Below are 23795 nucleotides of genomic sequence, written 5' to 3' on the forward strand. Positions count from 1 at the left end.
CACTGAGCTAAGATACAGCCGTGTTTCGCTCCCAAACCCCCAGGAAAACTACTTCTATGGCTGTTTTGAAAAATTCAGACCTTTCCAAGTCTCCCTACCACTTCAATTTAATGTCCCTTTATACTAGGTATCATTTGGAAATAACAGAAACTTTTTTAGGATTGCTAAGAAGTAGCTAGAGGTACAGAAACATTGCTTTCACTACTTAGGATGTTTCTTGTACCAATAACAGGTATACCCAATAACACCTATAATACAGCTAGAACAACCTATATAAGTAGTGTACTGTGTGTCATATAGCCTCAAGTATTAAACAGAAGTAAAAGTTCAGCAGCAGGGTTCTCACACTGACAGTAAGACAATCATTTGTCTCTTTTTTGTGATTTTGGCCATTTTTTTCCATGTACAGTAGGCGGCCTCGAATGAATCCCGGGGGAAACGCGGATAGTTTTCGAGGCGCTAAGTGTTTCCTATCCATTTGTCTCTTTTATCTATGCTGCCATATACCATGGCTGTGGTCAGACAGGTTGTATAAGTAGTATAAACTACAACTGAAGCCTTTGATCTTTGGTGCAACCATAGTACAAAGTTTAATACGTATGTACCAATATAATTATGTACCGATGTGTAATGTATGATTAGTTTCAAAATTATAAGAGTCCATGCAGTACATTGTTAATTGGGAGTATCTTGTTTCAATAAAAACTGACATGTAATAGTACATATCTCACGATGTGGGAGTCTCAATACTTTGACGTTCCCAAACAGGATACTCTGGACTCTATATTTAGAGGAGCCACACAGCAAGTACTGAGTCTACCTCAAAACAGGGAGAGCTAGGTGGTTGAATAATTATACAAGAGCAGTTGTGGAAAATAACAGAAACAAAAAAGCAACATCCGTTAAACGTGAGTTGAAGACTAGCTATATTCTGCACTAGACAATTTAAATTTGCAGCCAAAGCCTGATAATGGTATATATATACTAGCCTCAATCCAATTAAGGCCAGCTATAATTTATATAGGCCATTGGAATCGTAGTGATACATATATACGTACATACAGTACTAAGTATAAGGGACATACGTGTACATGCAGTTAATAAATAGAGGGTCTCACAGGTCAGACAGGATAGATAGAAGAGAAAGGGATTGGCAACGGAGTGCACTTCTGGTATACCATCCGTGTTTCGCCTCGAGGCTTACTTCCAACGTGGGAGTCTAAACATGAATAATTCATGAGAATTGTTTTTGCCGTCTGTAAAAAAGTCTACAAGCGCGCAGTTCTACTGGTAAACATCAACTTCACCTCATTTGTGTGGCGATTTGGGACATAGCACACTACTTAGTAACACAACCTTAGCTATATCATAGGTGCTATAGGAACACAAGCATGGAAAAGCCTCTGACAGAGGCTCTGTATACACGAAAACCAAGATTATATTTTATTCATTTCTAAATGATACCTACCACATATCATGGGGCATGTGTTTAAGTGTTGGAGGGGTCTTTGAGAAGTAGGCATTAGACACAATAAGTTTCCCGGGTTTTCGCGGGAGTTTTAGGGCGAAACACGGATGGTTTCAGGTACATTCAATGTAAAAGCATCACGTGAACTGCCCCCGTTGCCAATCCCTTTCTCTTCTATCTATATATGGTTATACGTTATAATTATAGTCCCACTGTGGGGGGTCTGTACTCACCAGGGGGGCACACAGTGCTGGAGGCCATCATGTGATGTGCAGAATGGAGATGCCTTGATGCTTAATTGGGTTAAAACAATCTAACAGCTTTGCATAATTACGTATGCACCTATTAATATGCAATACGCAATTCTGAAGGGGTATTGGAATGCTCATATCTAGTTTAATCTGAGAAAGCCCTAGGGTATTTTCGAAAACACCCCGTTTGGCTATAATAACTATAATATGTACCTTTGTTGCACAGTGAGTGGGCAGATCAAAGCAGAGGCGGATCTAGACATTAGAAAAGGGTGGTTCCTAAAAGCAATTGGTAAAAGGATAACGAGCCCGAAGGGTGATTTTTAAGCAGCGCGCAGCGCGAAAAATTGGACCACGCCCACTACCTGTGTAACCTCCGCCCATTTTCCGGTGTCGTTTCCTGTCACCTGAGTGCTAGGGCAGGCTAGGGAGGTCTATTATATAGTACCGTAGTAGATGTAAGATTATGTCTAGCTATAGCTATGGCTCCAGTGCAGTGATAGCATCCTGTGACTCTGAACCTACAATTGAAGTTGTTTTTATTTATAAGTTTTGTTGTTTATTTATCATAATTTATATGATTTGGATTTTTATTTATGTGAAACCGTACCTGCTTTACTCTTTTGAAGAATGTTGAAATTGGCACTTAACTTGGTCTCTTCCTGTTACTCCTTGTTGTATAATAAGTAAGTCTGGTTGAACATAATTACCACAATCAAAGCTGCATGACTACTGGACACATGGATGTGGGTTTATCCCCATCTTGTATCCAATTAATTACTGCTTAGGCCAATGTTAATCAATGTCTTGTTTCTGGTTACCTCCTTCCTCAAATTTCACTGCCTCAAAAAACTCATTATTATGACATCACTCCATTATTTTCATTAGCCACACCTACTTGTGGGTGTGTCACATGATAAATAGCATAGATTGCAGCATAGATTAGGTAAGATTTTCCTTTTTCATATTTGTGGTTTTATTGTATATCCAGGTTTTACAGGAAGTGATGTCACAATAATGAATAATGATAACCTCCCTCCCTCACTAGTGGTAAGGTGATTTCCAAACCAGAAACAAGACAGTGACGAACACTGGCCTTACTATGCAGTTTTTGCAACCCGATCAGTTGAGAAAAAGTAAAGAAGCTGCCACTGCTTTTAGCTAAGTTCTGTTCCTTCTAGAGTGGACTACATGCAGGTATTGACATTACTACATAAGTAGAATAGGTAAAACATGACTGTAAATGACTGTAGGTTGCTAAAAATCAATTTTAATATTTTGAGCAAAAGGGGGGTTCCTTTGCTCCCTTGGATCTCCCCCTGGATCCGCCTCTGCAAAGCAATCCATTACAAAGCATCCATGCAGTGCTCAGTATATGGCATGTTGCATCACTACCATTACCATTTGGGACTTATGCCCCACCATCCCACAGAATAACTCATTTGGTCCCTTTTATAGGCTACTACTTTTAAAACTAGAAGTGAGAGGAAAATACTATAAAATTCAGCAAAACTAATGAATTCCTTCAAACACATATCTTTTATTACGATTTATATGACGATTTATATGACCAGTCAGACGAGTTTAACGTCATTGGGCAACAAGTTAGTTATTGCAGGCGCCCTCGTGCAACATGCCATATATTGCACTGGAGCAGCGTAATGTCTGAGGGCATTACGTCATCCACTCTGGCTGGGCAATATACATATAGTTGATAATTTGAGTCCAGCTGTTGGGAGTATTTCCTGTTTTGGAAACTTAGTACAGATACCAGGAGTGCATGAATAGGAGTATCCGACTCCCACGCACTTTTATAGACAATGCACAAGTCTAGATTGTCCAGTAGCTGCGTTCATAGATACTATATATTGCGCCCTCGGGGAATACATACAACTGCCCTCGGTAGTACAATAACAATACACACCGCACATATCCATGGTACAGGTAGCTTGTACTATGAACACGTATTGATTAGAAGCAATTAGAAGCTGTTATCCAACCCATTTACAACTGAGTAGTAGTAAACACTCCTTGATCTCTGTCGTGCATGTGCACATTAGGTGTGCGTGTGCTTGCACTTGACAAACCACATTTACAACTTCAGTCTTCAGACAACCCACACTTCCAATGGGGTCAGGTAGTTTTATTGATGGATATACTGAACAATTGATCCTCACAATTTGATCCAAGTGTTTCATAGTAGTTTTCTATAAAAGAGAGAGGAGGGTGGGCTTTAGGCTCATCACAAGCAAGCCAATGTACCCTAGCAGGGTACATTGGATTTGTACCCTGGAGTATCCTGAGAGTTTCAATGGATATTCCTTAGTGTCAGAGCACATCATGGTACAAGTATTTTAATTTATAGTATCTATGTTGCGTCATACTAACGTAGTTATCACAGAGTATATGAATACACTTATGATGAAATTCACCTGACATCACAAGAGTGTCTGTTGACAGTGTGTAGTGTGAATACACGCATGGTGTATGGTTAGTTATATAGGTACATTTCCAACTTCATAGTTTATACGACTACAAGTATTATTGACGTTGGAATGGAATGTGTTTGATACGTATATTCCTATTCACGCACTCCTGTAGATACACATCTCACATTTCAGTTCTAGGTGTGAAAGAGCGCTTGTTGACTATTAAAAAAGTAGTGAAACAAAAAAGAGTGCAACATCCATTAAACAGTAAGTTGAAGATTATAATCTGCACTATATAGCAGCTATTTATCCATTTGCGTGCAACATAATCATAATAATATAGTAACCATCATACAACTTCAGATATGCTGTCTAGAAGTATTCTCAGCTGGTTAGTGCTACTGACCCTAGCTACTGTTACCAGGAGTGAGCACTATCACATTGTGCCAGTAGATTCAACCGACTTGTGTCATGGCTATCGAAATGGAACTTGTTTCACTCTGGAGCAGCTTGTTCAAACAGACCTGTTATCTGGTGGAGACAATCTCACCTTGAGCTTTCTACCTGGAGATCATGTGCTAACTGAGCAGCTATTGATTTGTAACTTCTCACATGTGCAAATCACTGGCCAGAACACAAGTACAGCTGTAGTTGGATTCCATAGCAATGGTCGTTTTGTTAGTATTACCAATTTGAATATTGAACGCTTGGGTTTCGTTGGAGCGAATGTTGGATCACAAAACTCACATCAAGGATTGATCATTGACGGTGCCAATGATGTGTACATCAAAGACTGCTACTTCTCGGACTTTGTATTACTCAATCAAGCGGAAAACCACCTCGTTAAGATTGTTAATACTCAAACTGCAACAATTGAAAGCATATGGGTTAGGCAGCTCGGATTCTAACCACTTCAACACATTCATGACTAATAACACGGCTACCCAGTTGGGAGCAGATATCTACGGAGGTCTGTTGGACAGGTGTTCAATAAGTCAAAGTGCTGAATATCACATTTCTTCAAATGGATTGGACTACATAAATAACACCATAAAATCCTCCACCGAATTATCAATCTCCTCTAGGCCTGTTCAGGTAATTTTTTGCAACAATGACTATAGTTTTATTTCTACAAGAAAGGGACACACATTTAGAATCAGTGTTATGGCTGTTGACCAAGTTGGAATTCCAACGAATGCCACAATTCATAGTTCTGTTATCACTACGAGTGGAGTTGGTCGTCTCAAAGAAGGACAGACAGAACAAGAAGTTGACAATCAGTGCACAGAATTAGAGTACAAGGTATTTTCACAAGATAGCTCTGCTCAGGTGGAACTCTATGCCGTGGGTCCATGCTACAATTTAGGAATTTCAAGACAAAATATAAATATTTCTTTTCAACCCTGCACATGCGCTATTGGACTCAAACCAATTCAGTCCGATATTGAGTGCAAATGTGACTGTGACTCAGACTTGCAACAAGGATATCAGATAACAAACTGTTCTGAAAAAAATGGAACCATAAAGCTGGAAAGTAATAACAATATATGGATAGAAGTCATAAATACGACCAATGGAACAGGGTATGTCGTTAGTAACTGTACATTTGACTATTGCGTGCAAAAACCAGTCAACATCAGTCTAAGTAACCCTGAAAAACAGTGTGCTTACAATCGAAGTGGTGTTTTGTGTGGAGAATGTGAACCAGGACTGAGTCTCGTGTTGGCTACGTCAAGATGTGAACGATGCTCTGATAATTACCTTCTTCTACTAATACCATTTGCGCTGGCAGGCATATTGCTAGTTGCTTTAATTCTCCTGCTCAATATCACTATAGCAACTGGAAATATTCATGGCCTCATTCTTTACGCCAACATAGTAGCTGCTAATAGAGTAATTTTCCTTCCTAGTTTAAACAACTTTTTAACAGTTTTTGTATCATGGGCGAATCTTGACTTGGGAATTGAGACATGCTTTTACAATGGAATGAACTCTCAAGGGAAAGTGCTCCTTCAACTTGTCTTTCCCGCTTACATGTTTCTTCTAATGTTTTTTATTATCATTTTAAGCAAATATTTTAACTCATTTGCAAAGCTCCTCTCCAACAGGAATCCAGTTGCTGCCTTAGGCACACTCGTCCTACTCTCTTACTCCAAACTCTTACGGTTTGTCATCGCTGCACTGCAACACAGGGTCTTGGATTATCCTAATGGTACAAGTGATATAGTTTGGCTCTACGACGGCAATGTGCAATATTTCACTCGCGATCACATCCCTCGGTTTGTTGCTGCAGCCATAATCCTCATTGTGGGTGGATTGTTCACTGTACTGCTCTTCTTTGGACAATGGTTTCCACGCTGTTCCAAGGTTATGATATGGACCAAGAACACAAAGTACACTGGCTTCATGGATGCATACCATGCTCCATTCACTCCCAAGCATCGCTACTGGGTGGGACTGCTTCTCTTTGCTCTAATTATTCATAATCTAGTAGCTGCCATGGCTCTCGAAACTTACCTCCCTATTCTATCAGCCGGGGTTCTGTCAGTTGGACTGATTGTCTGGAAACTACTAAATAATCGTTTGTACAAAAGTAAGTTTTGTGATTCCCTCGAAACTCTCTATCTATTCAATGTTTTTATTCTTTCATTCGGCACCTCTTATGTCAAAGATACAAATAAAGATCAGTCAGCACTAGCCAATATTTCAATGGCTATATCATTCACCTTATTTGTGACAACACTCTGCTATCACTTTTACCAATTCGTACTCAAGAAGAGTAATACATGGCTGAAGATAGAAGACACCATAAGAAACTTACGAGCTGGTGCTGCAGACATGAGACTCCGACGAGCTAACAATGGCCGGGAAATGTATCAGCCGGTAGCCTATGAAAATGATGAAGATAAATTACTCGAAGCAGTAGACGACTATGAACAAAGAGACGCCTTGAACCCACCTTACACTGATAGAGCCGTGGAAGAAGCTGACCCTGACCGTTACATCACTCCTCCCATCATCAGACCAGCCACAAGGCCGGACCAGCTGAGACTCTCCTACATGGATGAACTAGCCCCTCTCACCACAGAGGACTATAGAAGACCAGCCCCTCCCCCTCCAAGAGTCAACCATCGTTCTGCTGTTACACACACAGAAATAGGCCCCATACGCAATGAAGTGTGAACTGTCTTATTTAGCTGAAGTACCTTATCATGTAAATAACATTTGTAGGCATTGTTAGTTCCAACAGTTAGTGTCGTTAGCACTTTTTATGTCACTATAGTTTAAAGAGAGATATGCTTTTTTGTAGATTCTTGTAGATTTATTTTTTGTAGAGATTTAATGGCATATATGAATTGTTTCGATTCACACATAATTATCTACGCTACCAATAGATTAAATTCATGAGGTCAATTACCAAAGAGTAAAACCATACTATGTAGGTGTATAGTTTAAATGAACCTTCCAGAGTTAATTTCTCACCATTGCCTGTTCCCTCCAGAATCTCGATCCTTGCCACCGTTTTAGACATGGCACGCTCACTTCATAAACTTCTTCATCATCACATTCCGTGCTTATAAAGCAATCACTCAGTTCTCATCTGTCGACAATACTAACAATTCAACCAAGTGTTGTCCTCAAGAGGTCCACATGCATACATACATGCACACAATTGATAACAATGGTACTGCTGCATGTATCTAACGGTAGTAGCGCCAGGTCTGGCAGATTATGTGAGCATAACTTTCCATGCATTCCACATGCAAACAATTAGTTAAGTGAAGTACATAATTATAATAATTGGTACAAGCAGTTGTATACATTACAAGCTTTAGCTGAGCTACAGTACATCACCTTGAACACACTCTAAACAACAAGGTCAGGAAGTAGATAATAATTAACCTTTTCAATACAATTTCTCTGCATAGTACCTAGTATATAATTATGTACAGGTACAGCTGAGGGAGCCTGGCTGGCCTGAGGCATCTTCAGACATATATAATTATAATTATGGATCTATAGACATGCAAGGGGGAAGGGCTCATGTGATGTGTGAAAATATTGGTCCCATTGTGTTTTAACTGCATGCAGACAATAGTGTTTCAATTCAGCAACAAAAGCACTGACAGCACATTTCTATCAACATTTCAGAAATAACGATTGAAGACAGAGAACATAGTCACATTACAGTGATGCTTTGAGCAATAAAAACAAAATCACGACGGAGATATGACACACATAATAAATTATAATAATTTTACAATGCTATAGTACTTGACGTCTGCACCCAACCCTGTTTATTTATCAGGCACTACAGTGAAATATTTATCCATTGCTGCCTCGCAGAATCTCTTACGGTAGAGTTCAGGGTACACGACAGTTGGTAGCGTCTTCCCAGCTGTCTTCTTGAGGAACATTTCCACCCTCTTATCCAGCGTAAAAGTACGGATATAGTCTGTTGGGGAGGAGAAGGAATATAATTATATGATCACAAAATTAATACACTTGACGTTCACAACTATTAAATTGACGAACGGATTGCAACTCATGATTAAAGTTATAAGACATCCTTAATTCAAAAATCTCTTTTAGAATATACAAACACTCTTCATGGCACAATCACAATCAACAAACGTCGAGAGGAACTGAACAAACGAAGTAGCTTATTGTTTTACAAGCCACACACACTTCCCCGCCCCCTCACAAGCTTACCAATAATTCCGACGACAAGTTCTCCCGTGGAGTCATCGATGCAAGTGAGTATAGAGAGTAGTCCATGATGGCGTTCTGTGCCAGGAACTCAGTGTCGGCTAGTATGGCCTGCATCAGTACACACTTGGAGTGGGGGTACACGTACACTGGGTTGCAGCAAATTGCTGGAGGGGGAGAATAAGTTATTATTATACTATATATATAGGACTCAGACACTTGCTATACTCGAGATACTACGTATATACAGCAGTGATTTCATGCAGGCTTCTAAACCGTTAGCTTATATAGTTATTCTGCAGTGCTGGCTGTACATTAATAATATACTATAAATTTCACCACTCCATGCGGCAGTGATGGTGTGAGAGGGTATGCTGATATGTGCGCGAGAAACCTCACTACAGCAGTGATTTCATGCAGACTTCTCGCGTGCTACTAATCAGCTGACAGTTAGTTTAAATAAGTATCACGTACATGCATTGAAGGTAGTTCTCATCCAACAGTACGTCGCCACTGCTCTCTTTAGATGGATCAATGAATCGACTTCTCATGGAGCCCTTCAAATCAAACACCTTGTTGATGCTGTGCTCGTAGAGGAGGTTCTCCATCACTAGAACATCCAATCGCTTTGAGGAACCGGTACGAGAGTTGCGGAACCCAATACTGTATGCACCGAGGATCTTGGCCAAGGTGAAGGTCTCTGGAAATGTATTGGCAACCACAGGTTCAAAAAAATTAATTTCAAACACTCAGGGATATTCTTTTTTTTTACGTATACATATATAAGTATATTAATGTGCAGCCAGCACTCTACAGAATAACTATATGGCATCCAAAAAGTTCCATATACCTTATCTTCCAGAGCCTTTGTGACGTGCTTGAGGTAGTGAGGAGCAAAGAGCTCGAATGATGATATCTCTATTGACTTGACCTGCTTCAGAATGAATCTATCATCTGAGAAATAAAAAGTTAAAGTGGTGGTAACAATACCTTAAGGTGACATATTTTCGCGTGTATTAATTTCTGCTATTTCTGCAAATGGAGTAAAATCGCAAAAATTAGTACTCGCAAATAATTGGCCGCCCTCTTGTTTAATGTATCCAGATCGACATTCGCAAACAACTATACCAGCAAAATGTACAAAACTGTAAAAACGCAAACAAATCTACCTGTGAAAATATGTCACCTTAAGGTAGTCCACGATTAAAGAGTAGTTGGTATAGTACATGTGCCGTTGGACAGTTATTGTTGTGCTATAACATTATGCACACAAGCACGTAGCTAACTTTTGTAAGCGTTATGATTATACCTGCTACTTTGCAGAAAGCTGATCTCGACTTTCCTCCTTTAGCATCGTACTTGATACAATGAGACAGTGAACAAATAAAACTGAAGGGAATACAATAAAACAACGCACAGTTTCTGTAAATTCCTACACGCATGCATGCATGCATGCCAGTAAAAGTATAGGTGTCTTGAAGTTACCCTCTATATAGCAGTGAATGCCCGCCCCCCTCCATAGTATACACACCTCTCTTCTCCACTGGGGAAGATGAGCTCCCTCAATTCTCTGAACTTCTCAGCATAGTAGACCTTGCAGAAGAAACTGGCTAACTTGTCAGGACTAGTGAACTCTGAACAAAATCAATGGCCACATCATAATTATAAATTATATGCATGATTGTAATAATAGTAGGTGTAAAAATAAGAAGAGTAGCACTGTGAACTGTACATGGCTGATAATACTGTATCAATTCTAATACTAATTGGATTACACTAAGCTTTATGACTGATAATTTTATCGTAAGTAAGCAAACATGCAGTATATAGAGCAATTACAACACAGTCCTTACCTAAACTGACATGTGACGTTGTTTTCCCAGAGTCTATTTCATCAGCTCCACCTAGTCCAACATTAGGCCCCACCCCCTCCGTAGACGGGTCGCTCAACCATGATGACGCTATGCTCGGGTTATATGACTTCACAGAGAAGCTGGTCGTGAGTTCTGCCTTCTTGGACGAGGTTTCTAGTGCCTCAGGTGCGGTTTGAATTGACGCTGAACCAGAGAAGAGGCTAATACCCGATCCCTTCTTCTTGAGTTCGTTTATGACGGCTTTCAGGTTTGTCTTGATATTGGCTGCATTAGCACCAGGTGGTAGTCCTTTCTCGGAATCACTCGTATGTCGTTTCTTATAAAATGGTTGAGGAAACTTGAAATAACTGAAATGACACAATTGAAAATACGTACAATGCATACGATACTTACGGTTTAGGGCTTGAAGTGGGTGCTGGTTTGACCTCTGTGACCTTTACTGAAGCTCTGCTCAATTTAACAGCAGTCCGTTCCTGAAGCAGTTTTAGTTTGCGTAAATACTCCCGGGAACTCAGAGCAAAGGCGATGATGGATGTCGGCTCCTTCTCGTAGATGCTCAATGGGAATAGTGATAATGCTATGCATCGAGTGATGCTCGTTGTTTGAGAATGGAGACAACAAACGTTGAAACGGATATGAGAGCACCCCCGTCTTTTTTCCCCGCTGCCTCCTCTCCCTATTGTAAGGATTGTAAGGATTAACATTGAGAATGTGTACACATGCAGTACATGCAGCTAAAACACTTCAGGATATGCAACCCTGATAACAGCTGCATCTAGTACGATCTGACCTTCAGAGTGACTCTCTGTGGCCTCCTTTCCCTAAAGTAAAAGATGTAGCAGTGATAATATGTACATGCATGCAGCTAAAACACTTAAGGGATATGCAACCCATCATAGATAATAGAGAAACCCATGCACCTTGAAGGCTCTGTAGTGGGGATAATGGACTGTATGGGTGTGCTGTGGGTGGAGCTAGTGAGCGTGACAGTAGTGGCCAGACTGTCTCGAGAACTCTACCGTCTTTTTCTCTCATCTTGCAGACAAGACTCTCATTTTACTGTCCAGGTCTTCTAGGCTGTGGGGGGTGAAAAAGTGAGGGGATGAGGTGTGAAGTGTGGGGGTTGGGGCATGGGTTAAGTGACGGGGAGGGTAATGAGGTATGGAGGTGGTGGAATGAGTGAAGGGGAGGTGAGATATGAACTCAGCAGCACATCATTTTCCCATGCACCCACTTGTATGTTCCAACAGTCCACCATGCATGCAGGTCTGCTATACATCTCTTGAGGTCTACAATGCTGTCTTCTGCAAGTTGCCGATAATGCTAGCCTCCCTCTCGTGGTCAATCTTCATGCCCTCTTTTTGTGCCTCCTCAGCGGACATTCAAGTACGACCAGGTCCTTCAGCTTCCTCACCTTTGACCTCACTTAGTGCATCTCACTCAGTCCTATAGATAGTTTAGTACCAACAATTTTAGTCAAATTGCACAGAATCAATCAATATAGTGATCACTTGGTGTATCCAAATAACAAAGCTTCTCAGAAGGGTGGAGCGATTGATGTTCACTCAGGTAATGTGTCCATCTCCAACAGTGAGCTGACAAAAAACCCTGCTAACCATGGTGAGCGATTGGTGTTGACTCAGGTAATCTACCGGTATCCATTTACAACAGTGAGCTCACAAACAACAGAGCTGATAACGGTGGAGCAATTTAGGTTTACATAAACAGCTGTGTGTGCATCTCCCACAGTGAGCTGACACACAACAGAGCTGAGTATGGTGGAGCGATTGGTGTTCATCACTCAGGTAAATTAATGTGTCCATCTCCAATAGTGAGCTGACAACTATAGTGAGGGTGGAACAATTCATGTCTCCTAATTTTCCACCTTGATCATCAACAACACTAACATTACTAACTAGGGTGACACAAGGTGTCATGGGGCGAGCGTGTTAGCAGTACAGGTGGTTCACATCTATGTGTTGTGAATAGCTATGCCTGTCTTGTTCCAAGCGTGCCTGTCTGGCCTCAGGAGTTTCTGTAGAAAAAAGCACTGGCTTATCATCATGAACGCCACTTGTCAGTGGCACTTACCCGAGGCTCTGCTGGTTTGAGTTGAAGCAGCCATTTGCTGTAGGCGTGCCTGTCTGGCCTCAGGAGTATCTGTAATGAAAATTACACTGGCTTATATCACCTGTACGCCGCCTGTACTTACCTTAAGCTCTGCTGGTTTGGGTGGAAGCAGCCATTTGCTGTAGGCGTGCCTGCCTGGCCTCAGGAGTCTCTGTGTCCCGTCTCAGTTGCTGGGATGCTCTATTGGCATCCAGTGCAATGGTAGTACCTTGAATCTTGAGTGCCCTGTGCTTTTCTCTGCGTTTGGCTAGCCTGACTTCTTTCTCTTCAGTTGTTTCTTGGGCTCTTGCTTGTGTGTCTCGATCCCTCCTTATTCGAAGTCTTTCTTGTTTGCTTTCATTGTCAGGATTCATTTTATGCAACTTTTTCTTATGCCTCCAGTTGTGCAAAATACACGAGGAATACACGAAATTGGTCTAAGGACCGCGTGTGTAAAAACCGGCTATCAGGCCGTACCACCGTACCATGACATACATACACACAGAGAAATTGTCTACCGAGGTCACTACGATAAGGCTCGCTACGCTCGCCCCAATAACATGGTCAGTTTGAACATTTCGCAGTCATATGTAACATTCACTGGAATAAATATTGTCAGCAACAATGGTCGTTCTATTTAAGTTTTCAATAGTCGAGTGTATCAGTTGGACTGATTGGCTGGAAACTACTGAATAATCGTTTGTATAAAAGTAAGTTCTGTGATTCCCTCGAAAGTCTCTATCTACGCAATATTGTTTGTCTAGCATTTGGCACCTTATATGTCAAATATACTAATAAAGATCTGTCAGCACTAGCCAATACTTCAATAGCTATATCATTCATCTTATTTGTGACAACCCTCTGCTACCATTTTTATAATTTCGTACTCAAGAAAAGCAATACATGGCTAAAGATAGAAGAAACCATAAGAAACTTACGAGCTGATGCTGCAGACATGAGACTCCGACGAGCTAACAATGCCCAGGAAATATATCAGCTGGTAGCCGATGAAAATGATGACGATGAATTACTCGAAGCAGTAGACAACTATGAACAAAGAGACCCCTTGGATCCACTTTACACTGATGGAGCAGAGGAAGAAGCTGACCCTGACCGTTACATCACTCCTCCCATCATCAGACCAGCCACGAGGCCGGAACAGCTGAGACTATCCTACATGGATGAACTAGCCCCCCTCACCACAGAAGACTATAGACAAGCCCCTCCCCCTCAAAAAGTCAACCATCGTCCTGCTGTTACACACACAGAAATCGGCCCCATACGTAATGAAGTGTGAACTCTCTTATTTAGCTGAGGTACTTTTTTATAACGTTCGTAGGCATTATTTCCAACAGTTACTGTCATTAGCAATTGGTTATGTTAAAGAAAGAGAGGGAGATAATGATTTGGGCTTAATATTTGATTCCCAAAATGTTAACAAAGCAGTAATTGTACTGATAATAATTAATTAATTATACACAAGACAGAAGAGCAGCAACCACCTACTATATAAAACGGCCCATCTTAGGTCCGGCTTTTCTCTTCTCTCAAGAGACAATTGAGCTATCAAAAATGCGTGCACAACATTTTGCTATTCTGTAAACACTAGGCTACCTTTAATATAGTGCGAAATTTTCGAGGCACTAAAAAGTTTCGTTGAATATGGGGTATATAAGCAGGATCTGGTGCTTGAGTGCATCATGTGATGTGAACAGAATAGACATGTTACAATTGCTGCTAGGGAAAAATAAAAACACCAAATTACGTTGCATATAGTTACGTATGAACGCAATACGCAATTCTAAAGGTCTTGGAAAAGAATATTAAAAGGTGTACTCATAAATCTGAGAAAGTATAATTATTCCCTTGGGTATCTTTTCAAAGTTCCCAGTGTGGCTATGATGGCTATCCTATATTATGTACCTTTAGGAGGACCACTATAACGAAACAATCAAATACCAAACGTGTATCGAAGAGTTGTTGGGAGTATCCTGTTTTGAAAACTTAGTACATGTAATAGATACTATATGCAGGAGTGCATGAGTAGGAGTATCCGACTCCAAGCACTTCTATACACAATGCACAAGACTTAATCTAGATTGTCCAGTAGCTGCGTCACACTACGTAAGTATCATAGCAATCACAGAATGTATAGGAATACACTTATATACGGTGAAAATTCGCCTGACATCACAAAATGTCTGTTGACAGTGTGTAAGCGTGTGGTCAGGAGTGTATATGAACACTCATGGCGTGGTTATAGTTAGGTACATTTCCTACTTCATAGTTTATACAACAACAATTAAGTATTTGTAACGAAGCAATAGGAAAGTCTGGAATCGAATGTGCATGGGAGTCGAATACTCTTAATTCATACTCCTGTAGACACACATCTCTATCTCAACTCCATTGATACATGTGATAAAAGAGCACTTGTTGACTATATTTATAATTAGAGCAAAAGTAGTTAAACAAAAAAGATTGCAACGTCCATTAAAAGTGAGTTGAAAACTATAATCTGCACACTAGACGGTATGCAGCTATTTAGCCATTTGAGAGCAGCATGATCATATAATAATTATCATACATGGCACCTCAGATATGCTGTCTAGAAGAATTCTCAGCTGGTTTGTACTGTTACTGACCCTAGCTATATTATTGTTACCAAGAGTGAGAACTACCGTATAGACGTCTAGCGGGTAATTTTCGTGGAGTAAAAAATTCGTTATTTTTATGGGCAAGCTGACCTCCACGAAATTTTAACGTAGGTGTGGCTTACCGGAACGTATGAATGCAGTGCAGGCAACGAAATTTTTACTCATGAAAACCACAATTTTCCAGATAAACGAATTTTTTACCCCACGAAAAATTACCCGCTAATTATACAGTATATCACATTGTGCTAGTAGATTCAACCGATTTGTGTAATGACTATCGAAATGGAACTTTTTCAGATTTATGAGTACACCTTTTAATATTCTTTTTTCACTCTCAAACAGCTTGATCAATTATCTGGTGGAGACTTTGAGCATTCTACTAGGAGATCATGCTGAGCAGTTATTGATTCGTAGCTTCTCACATGTGCAAATCATTAGCCAAAACACAAGTACAATTGTATTTGGATTCCGTATGATACGGTTTTTTTTAGTGTTACTGTACTTATGAATTGAGTTTTGAACGTTGGAGTTTCGTTGGAGTGAATGTTGGACCTCAAAAATTTAATCAAAGTTTTATCCTTGACGGTGCAAATTATGTGTACATATAAAACTGCTACTTTTCGAACTTGGAAAACCACCTCGTTAAAATTGCTAATACTCAAACTGAAACATTTGAGAGCACTCTTTTTATGAACATCACTGGTCAGGCATTGCACGTTGAGGCTGATGATGTGTACATAACAAATAGTGTGTTCACTAGAAATGATGGAGGTGCAGTTTACATTGAATCAAACTAGTCTCTAATCCACAGCACAAAGTTCCACTATAACAGTGCTGAGAGCGGAGGAGCAGTAAAAGTGGTATCTGGAACTGTAGTGATCACTTGGTGTATCCAAATAACAAAGCTTCTCAGAAGCTAGGGTGGAGCGATTGATGTTCACTCAGGTAATGTGTCCATCTCCAACAGTGAGCTGACAAAAAAACTGTGCTAACCATGGTGGAGCGATTGGTGTTGACTCAGGTACTGTGTCCATCTCCAACAGTGAGCTCACAAACAACAGAGTGACATACAACAGTGCTGACTATGGTGGAGCAATTAATGTTAAACAGTTGTGTGTGTATCTCTCACAGTGAGCTGACACACAACAGAGCTGAGTATGGTGGTAGAGCGATTGGTGTTCACTCAGGTAAATTAATGTGTCCATCTCCAATAGTAAGCTGACAACTAGTGAGGGTGGAACAATTCATGTCTCCTAATTTTCCACCTTGATCATCAACAACACTAACATTACTAATAACATGGTCAGTTTGAACATTTCGCAGTCAAATGTACATTCACTGGAATAAATATTGTCAGCAACAATGGTCGTTCTATTTAAGTTTTCAATAGTCGAGTCGACTTTAATGGACCTTCAAAACTGAGTAACAATCATGCTATGTTTGGTGGAGCCATCAGCGCTGACCTGAGTGCAATATACATTAACACTGAAGGAGTAATCGTCACCAACAACACAGCTACCTCTGGAGGAGGGCTATTTCTGAGAGAGAGTACACTCTTTGTAAATGAGCCAATAAAGATCTATCACAAGCAGAGGATGGAGGAGGGATTTATGCATATTCCAGTATAGAGTTGAGTTCCACTCAGTGCAGGTGGTAAAAGATGCAGATGATGAGCCACGTCCTCCAAACAACAGAGTTAGATTACTCACAACATTGCTGAGAATAATGGTGGAGGTATACACGCAGTATCTTAAACTATAGATATTCAATCACACACCAACATTGACTCAAGCATAGCTAAAGCTAGTAGAGGTGGAGTGTATCTACAGCAAAGTTCGAAGCTGTACCTATTTAAAACACTTGATGAAACTTTTGAGTCAATTTAATGATCAACCAACAACTCGACTGAGTATGGAGGAGGGATATTTGTGCAGATGACACACAGAGGAGCGTGTGTGGAGGAGGGGTCACAGAAGATGATGACATACTCGCACCATTTTTGCTGACTGCTTCATTCAACTGTACGAGTGGTACGAGTTTACAACACCTTCATGACTAACAATACAGCTACCCAGTCAGGAGCAGACATCTACAGAGGTTTGTTGGGAGTCACAACATTAATTTGTGTAAGTACACCACATCAAGCTGTGTGAAAGGTATACACATGTATGGCACCACATATGAATACATGGCCATTGAGGTTGCCAACTACCGTCTGTGATCTCACATCAAGCTGTGCGGAAGGTATACACATGCATGGCATCACATATGAATACATGGCCATTGAGGTTGCCAACTACCGTCTGTGATCTAGCCACGTCAAAATCTCCCTATGTCCACAACAATGAACCCACAAAAATAACACCCTTTAGGCCTATAGCTGTTAGGCTATGAAAGAGACGTATTGAATTGAAATTGAGGATACAATATACTTGGACACATCACTGAATTAATCCCTGCATAGTTTAGGAGACCAATGCCTTAACTATTAGGCCTAACAAACCATTATCCTATGCTCTTCGAGAATAACTTATGGAAGATCTAAAATGTACCTGGTCATAAAATTTGCAGGCCAGCCAAGTATAGACACCATCACCGTTGCCAAGCAACGGGGATACCAACTGCTGCACTGATGTTGATATGGTTAATCAAAACTTTTTGTTGTATTCTATCACTACACTACCAGTGTGGCAGCGATAGAATGTATACCATATTATCTCATAATGTGGGGTCTCAGTGCTTTGACATGTAATACTCTCGACAGCTGGACTTTTTAACTAATTATTGGGATTATAAAAGAAGAGCGCTTGTTGACTAGCAAAAGTAGTGAAACGAATTGAGAGTGTGTGATAAAACCTCTAATTTACTTCTTGAAAACGGCTACCTTCCCTCGCTAAGTACTAAAACTACAGCATCCAACAAGTGAGTTGAAGGTTGAAGATTATTATTTATGATTGTCATGAAGTATAGCTAGAGGCACACAGAGCACTTCTTCATGCTTGCGTAACTGTAATATACGTAGTGTGTGCATGGTGGGGCCTCATTTAAATAGAAGTTGATGTTTAGTAGCAGCAGACCAAACAATTCTCATGAATTATTCATGTTAGCTTTCCATGCGGTTAGAATTAATACCTAGCTCGACGGTGCTTTTTTCCCAATCCCTATAATTATAACAGTTTGCCATCAGCTTTATAATTATATGGTGTGTGCAATGTATACAGCTATTTAGGGAGCAGCATAATCATTAACACGCTAACAATTAATCATAATCATACATGCAGATATATGCTGTCTAGAAATATTCTCAGCTGGTTAGTACTGCTACTGACCCTAGCTACTGTTACCAGGAGTGAGCACTATCACATTGTGCCAGCGGATTCAACCAAGTTGTGTCATGACTATCGAAATGGAACTTGTTTCACTCTCGAGCAGCTTGTTCAAATAGACCTGTTATCTGGTGGAGACAATCTCACCTTGAGCTTTCTATCTGGAAATCATGTGTTAACGGAACAGATACTGATTTTTAACTTCTCACATGTGAAAATCACTGGCCAGAACACAACTACAGCTGTAGTTGGATTTCATAGCAATGATATGATACGTTTTGTTAGTATTACTGATTTAATTATTGAACGCTTAAGTTTCGTTGGAGCAAATGTTGGACAACATAACTCACATCAAGGTTTGATCATTGATAATGCCCGCAATGTTTATATCAAGGACTGCTACTTTATGGACTTTGTATTACTCAATCAGGTGGAAACCAACATTATAGTTAAGATTGCTAATACTCAAACAGCAACGATTGAGAGCACTCTCTTTATGAACAACATTGGTCGGGCACTGCAGGTTGAGGCTGATAATGTGTACATAACAAATAGCAAGTTTGAATCAAACAATGCATTGATCGACAACACAAAGTTCAGCTACAACAATGCTGTGAGCGGAGGAGCAGTAAAAGTGGTATCTGGTGCTGTAGTGATTGCTTGGTGTGACTTCACAAATAACAAAGCTTCTCAGAATGGTGGAGCGATATTTGTTGGCTCAGGCAGTAGTGGATCTATCTCCAACAGTGAGCCGAAAAAAAACAGAGCTGGTTTTAGTGGAGCGATTAGTGTTATTGACTCAGGTAATGTATCCATCTCCAACAGTGAGCTGACAAACAACAGAGCTGTCAATGGTGATGGTGGAGCAATTTATGTTTTCTCAGGAAGTGTATCTATCTTCCACAGTGAGCTGACAAATAACAATGCTCGCTATGGCGGAGCGATTAGTATTGACTCAGGCCATGCGTCCATCTCCAACAGTGAGCTGACATACAACAGTGCTAACTATGATGGTGGAGCGATTTCAGTTAGATCAGCCAGTGTGTCCATCTCCAAAAGTGAGCTGACATACAACAGAGGTAACATTGGTGGAGCAGCGATTTATGTTGACTCAGGCAGTGTGTTCATTTCCGGAAGTGAGCTTACAAACAACAGTGCTAACTATGGTGGTGGAGCGATTTATGTTGACTCAGGTAGTGTATTCATTTCCAACAGTGAGCTGACAAATAACGGAGCTCACATTGGTGGAGCAATTCTTGTTGTTGCCTCAGGTAGTGCGTCTATCTCCAACAGTGAGCTGACACACAACAGAGCTAACTTAGGTGGAGCGATTAGTGCTATTGACTCAGGGAATGTGTCCATCTCCAACACTACGCTGACACACAACAGAGCTAATAAGGGTGGAACAATTGATGTCTTCCAAGATTCCACCCTGATCATCCACTACACTGACATTACTAATAACATGGGCAGTTTGAACATTTTGAACATTTTGCAGTCAAACGTAATGTTCACTGGAATGAATATTGTCAGCAATAACAATGGCCCTGTTTATGCTTTCAACAGTCGAGTCGAGTTTAATGGACCTACAACACTCAGTAACAATCGTGGTGCGTTGGGTGGAGCTATAAGCCTTGTCCTGAGTCAAATGTATATAAATACGGAAGGAGTAATTATCTCCAACAACAAGGCTACCTCTGGAGGGGGGATATTTCTGAGAGAGAGTACACTCTTTGTAAATAAGCCAATAAAGATCTATCACAACACAGCACATGATGGTGGAGGGATTTATACACATTCAAGTACAGTTGAATTTCAATCTCCAACTCGTGGGGGTACAAATAAACACGAGATTACTGACAACAATGCTGAAAATAATGGTGGAGGTGTTTATGCAGTAGCTACAACTATTAAACTAACTCAATCGTACGTTAACATTAACTCAAACACAGCTAACGCTAATGGAGGTGGAATTTATCTACAACAAACTTCAAAAGTGTACCTATTTAAAGAAAATGAAGAAGCTAAGACTTGGAATGAATTTTTTATCAAGTTAATGATTAACAACAACTCGGCTCAGTATGGAGGGGGAATATTTGTGGCAGATGGCACAGAGAGTGGTGCCTGCAGAGTAGGGGCCACAGACGATAATGCTAGTCAAACCATTTTTGCTGGCTGTTTCATTCAAACAATTAAATTGTATGGGAACCGCTATTATAATTATCAAAACCATTTCAACACATTCATGATTAACAACACAGCTACCCAGTCAGGAGCAGACATCTACGGAGGTCTGTTGGACAGGTGTGCAGTAAACAAATATGCTGAATATGACACATCAAATGGATCTGGATTGGACTACATAAATAACACCATAAAATCCTATACCAAATTAACCATCTCATCTAGGCCTGTTAAAATAATTTTTTGCAAAAATGACTGTAATATTATTTCTATAAAAAAGGGACACACGTTTAAAATCAGTGTTATGGCTGTTGACCAAGTTGGAAATCCAATGAATGCCACAATTCACAGTTCTGTTATCACTGAGAGTAGGGTTGATCGTCTTAAAGAAGGACAGGCAGAACAAGAAGTTGGCAATCAATGCACAGAATTAGAGTACAATGTATTCTCACAAGACAGCTCTGCTCAAATGGAACTCTATGCTGAGGGTCCATGCATCAATTTGGGGATTTCAAGACAACTTATTAACATTCATTTTCAACCCTGCATATGCCCTATTGGGCTCAAACCAGTTCAGTCAGACATTGAGTGTAAGTGTGACTGTGATCCAGACTTGCAGCAAAGATATCAGATAACAAATTGTTTCGAGGAAAATGGAACCATAATTCTGGAAAGAAATAACAACACATGGACAGAGGTCATAAATACTACCAACGGAACAGGGTATGTTGTTAGCAGCTGTACACTTGACTATTGCGTACAAAAACCAGTTAACATCAGTCTAAGTAACCGTGAAAAACAATGTGCCTACAATCGAAGTGGTGTCTTGTGTGGAGAATGTGAACCAGGACTCAGTCTTGTCTTGGCTACATCAAACTGTAAAAAATGTTCTAATATTTACCTTCTTCTACTAATACCATTTGCGCTGGCTGGCATATTGCTAGTTTCTTTAATTCTCGTGCTCAACATCACTATAGCAACCGGAAACATTCATGGCCTCATATTTTACGCCAACATAGTAGCTGCTAATAGAGCAATTTTCTTTCCTAGTTTAAACAACTTTGTAACAGTTTTTATATCATGGGTGAATCTTGACCTGGGAATTGACACGTGCTTTTACGATGGAATGAACTCTCAAGGAAAAGTGCTCCTTCAACTTGTCTTTCCCGCTTACTTGTTTCTTCTAATGTTTCTTATTATAATTTTGAGCAAGTACTTTGACTCATTTTCAAAGCTCCTCTCTAACAGGAACCCAGTTGCTGCCCTAGGCACACTCGTTCTACTCTCTTACTCTAAATTCTTACGGTTTATCGTTGCTGCACTACAAAACAGGGTCTTGGAATATTCCGACGGTTCAACCAAGACTGTTTGGTTGTTTGACGGCAATGTGCTATACTTCACTCCCAATAACATTCCTCAGTTTGTTGCTGCTATTATAATCCTCATTGCTGGTGTATTGTTCACTGTACTGCTTTTTTTTGGACAATGGTTTCCTCGCTGCTCCAATGTTATGATATGGACCAAGAACACATACTACAATGGTTTCATAGATGCATACCATGCTCCATTCACTCCCAAGCATCGGTACTGGGTGGGACTGCTCCTCTTTGCTCTGATAGCTCATAATCTAGTAGTTGCCATGGCTCCAAACACTTCTCTCCCTGTGCTATCAGCTGGGTGTATTGCATTCGGACTGATATCATTGACCAACCGAGTGCACAAAAAGAAACTTAGTGACTATCTAGAAACATTGTTTCTGCTTAATCTCGGCATTCTATCCATTGGCACTTCATATGTTGTTGAAACACACCAACAGCAAGAAACACTGACCATTGTTTCAATGTCTATAGCTTTCATTCTCTTTGTGACAATAATCAGCTACCATTTCTACCACTTTATACTAAAGAAGACCAAAACATGGCTTGTAAAAATCTTGACAACTGGGGCTGCATACAAAAGGAACCGACAACATAATAATGCCATGGAAATGCAGCAGCTTGCAGCAAATGAAATTGATGATGATGACAATGAACAACTTATAGTTGAGCAAATAGACATTGTGGACACACTACCTTACACTGATGGAGCCATGGAAGAAACTGACCCTGATCGTTACATCACTCCTCCCATCATCAGACCTGCCACGAGGCCAGACCAGCTGAGAGAGCCTGCCCTGGACGTACTAGCCCCCCTCACCGCAGAGGACTACAGACCAGCCCCTCCCCCTACAAGAGTCAACCATCGTCCTGTTGTTACACACACAGAAATAGGCCCCATACGCAATGAATTGTGAATTGTCATAATTATTTAGCTAAGATACCCAATAAAGTTCGTAGGCGTTGTATAGTTCCAACAGTTACTGTAGTTGGCAATTGTTTATGTAATTAGAGATAGGCTTTTTTGTAGAGATAATAATGGATGTTCTATAATTGTGTACTTATTATTTTGATTCCCACAAAATTTTGGCTAGCAAGTATAATTATGTATGCTAGATCTACTATATAATAGATTATAATTGTACAATTAGACCAATAAAACAACACATATGCAGTTACTGTATAATCGTTACCATTCCTACACACTTACGCCAATAATCACTAGAGCAATTCTGTACACTATCAATAAAAACTCACTCAAAGCAATATGATATAGCATGATACCGAGTGTTGTGTGAAACATACAGCACAAGACCGAGGGTGAGCTGCCCGTATTTCACAAACTCGGATTTTCAGTGTTTTATAATTACCATGGCGACCCTTACCAAACTATAATTATGCCTCGAGGCTA

At 40.3% G+C, this 23795-nt stretch overlaps 5 protein-coding genes and 1 pseudogene across 9 annotated transcripts in view; 2 read left to right on the forward strand and 4 right to left on the reverse strand.

Annotated features, from left to right (window-relative positions):
- LOC135336774 (erlin-2-like) overlaps positions 1–14722 on the reverse strand; it is a 47918-nt gene extending 33196 nt beyond the window's left edge. The window contains exon 1 of the mRNA XM_064532628.1: positions 14713–14722. The gene's annotated coding sequence lies outside the window, so the exon portion shown is untranslated. The remainder of the gene's footprint in view (positions 1–14712) is intronic.
- LOC135336778 (uncharacterized) overlaps positions 1–23795 on the reverse strand; it is a 171751-nt gene that overhangs the window by 72693 nt on the left and 75263 nt on the right. The window lies entirely within an intron of this gene.
- LOC135336764 (uncharacterized) lies at positions 607–7522 on the forward strand. 5 transcript variants are annotated; one of them, XM_064532614.1, is made up of 4 exons: positions 607–908; positions 2711–2916; positions 4321–4415; positions 4512–7522. In XM_064532614.1, the coding sequence occupies exon 4, from the start codon at positions 4923–4925 to the stop codon at positions 7329–7331; it is 2409 nt and encodes an 802-aa protein (XP_064388684.1). In that variant the 5' UTR covers positions 607–908; positions 2711–2916; positions 4321–4415; positions 4512–4922; the 3' UTR covers positions 7332–7522. The 5 variants fall into 5 exon arrangements, with proteins under 5 accessions (XP_064388684.1, XP_064388683.1, XP_064388685.1 ...); XM_064532613.1 differs by having other exon boundaries at positions 2768–2916; XM_064532615.1 differs by having other exon boundaries at positions 2768–2916; positions 4341–4415.
- On the reverse strand, positions 8256–9467 carry LOC135337537 (1-phosphatidylinositol 3-phosphate 5-kinase-like; annotated as a pseudogene).
- LOC135337244 (1-phosphatidylinositol 3-phosphate 5-kinase-like) lies at positions 9345–13215 on the reverse strand. The gene is made up of 9 exons (XM_064533138.1): positions 12994–13215; positions 12824–12892; positions 11523–11553; positions 11126–11408; positions 10712–11079; positions 10390–10492; positions 10168–10247; positions 9709–9812; positions 9345–9558 (listed from the first exon to the last, which is right to left on the reverse strand). Exons 1-9 carry the CDS (start codon positions 13213–13215, stop codon positions 9469–9471), a joined length of 1350 nt encoding a protein of 449 aa, XP_064389208.1. The 3' UTR covers positions 9345–9468.
- On the forward strand, positions 15156–23523 carry LOC135336761 (uncharacterized). The gene is made up of 3 exons (XM_064532609.1): positions 15156–15340; positions 15841–18420; positions 18780–23523. The coding sequence occupies exon 3, from the start codon at positions 18784–18786 to the stop codon at positions 23299–23301; it is 4518 nt and encodes a 1505-aa protein (XP_064388679.1). The 5' UTR covers positions 15156–15340; positions 15841–18420; positions 18780–18783; the 3' UTR covers positions 23302–23523.

The sequence above is a fragment of the Halichondria panicea genome, chromosome 6 (genome assembly GCF_963675165.1).
Source record: "Halichondria panicea chromosome 6, odHalPani1.1, whole genome shotgun sequence".
NCBI lineage: Eukaryota > Metazoa > Porifera > Demospongiae > Suberitida > Halichondriidae > Halichondria > Halichondria panicea.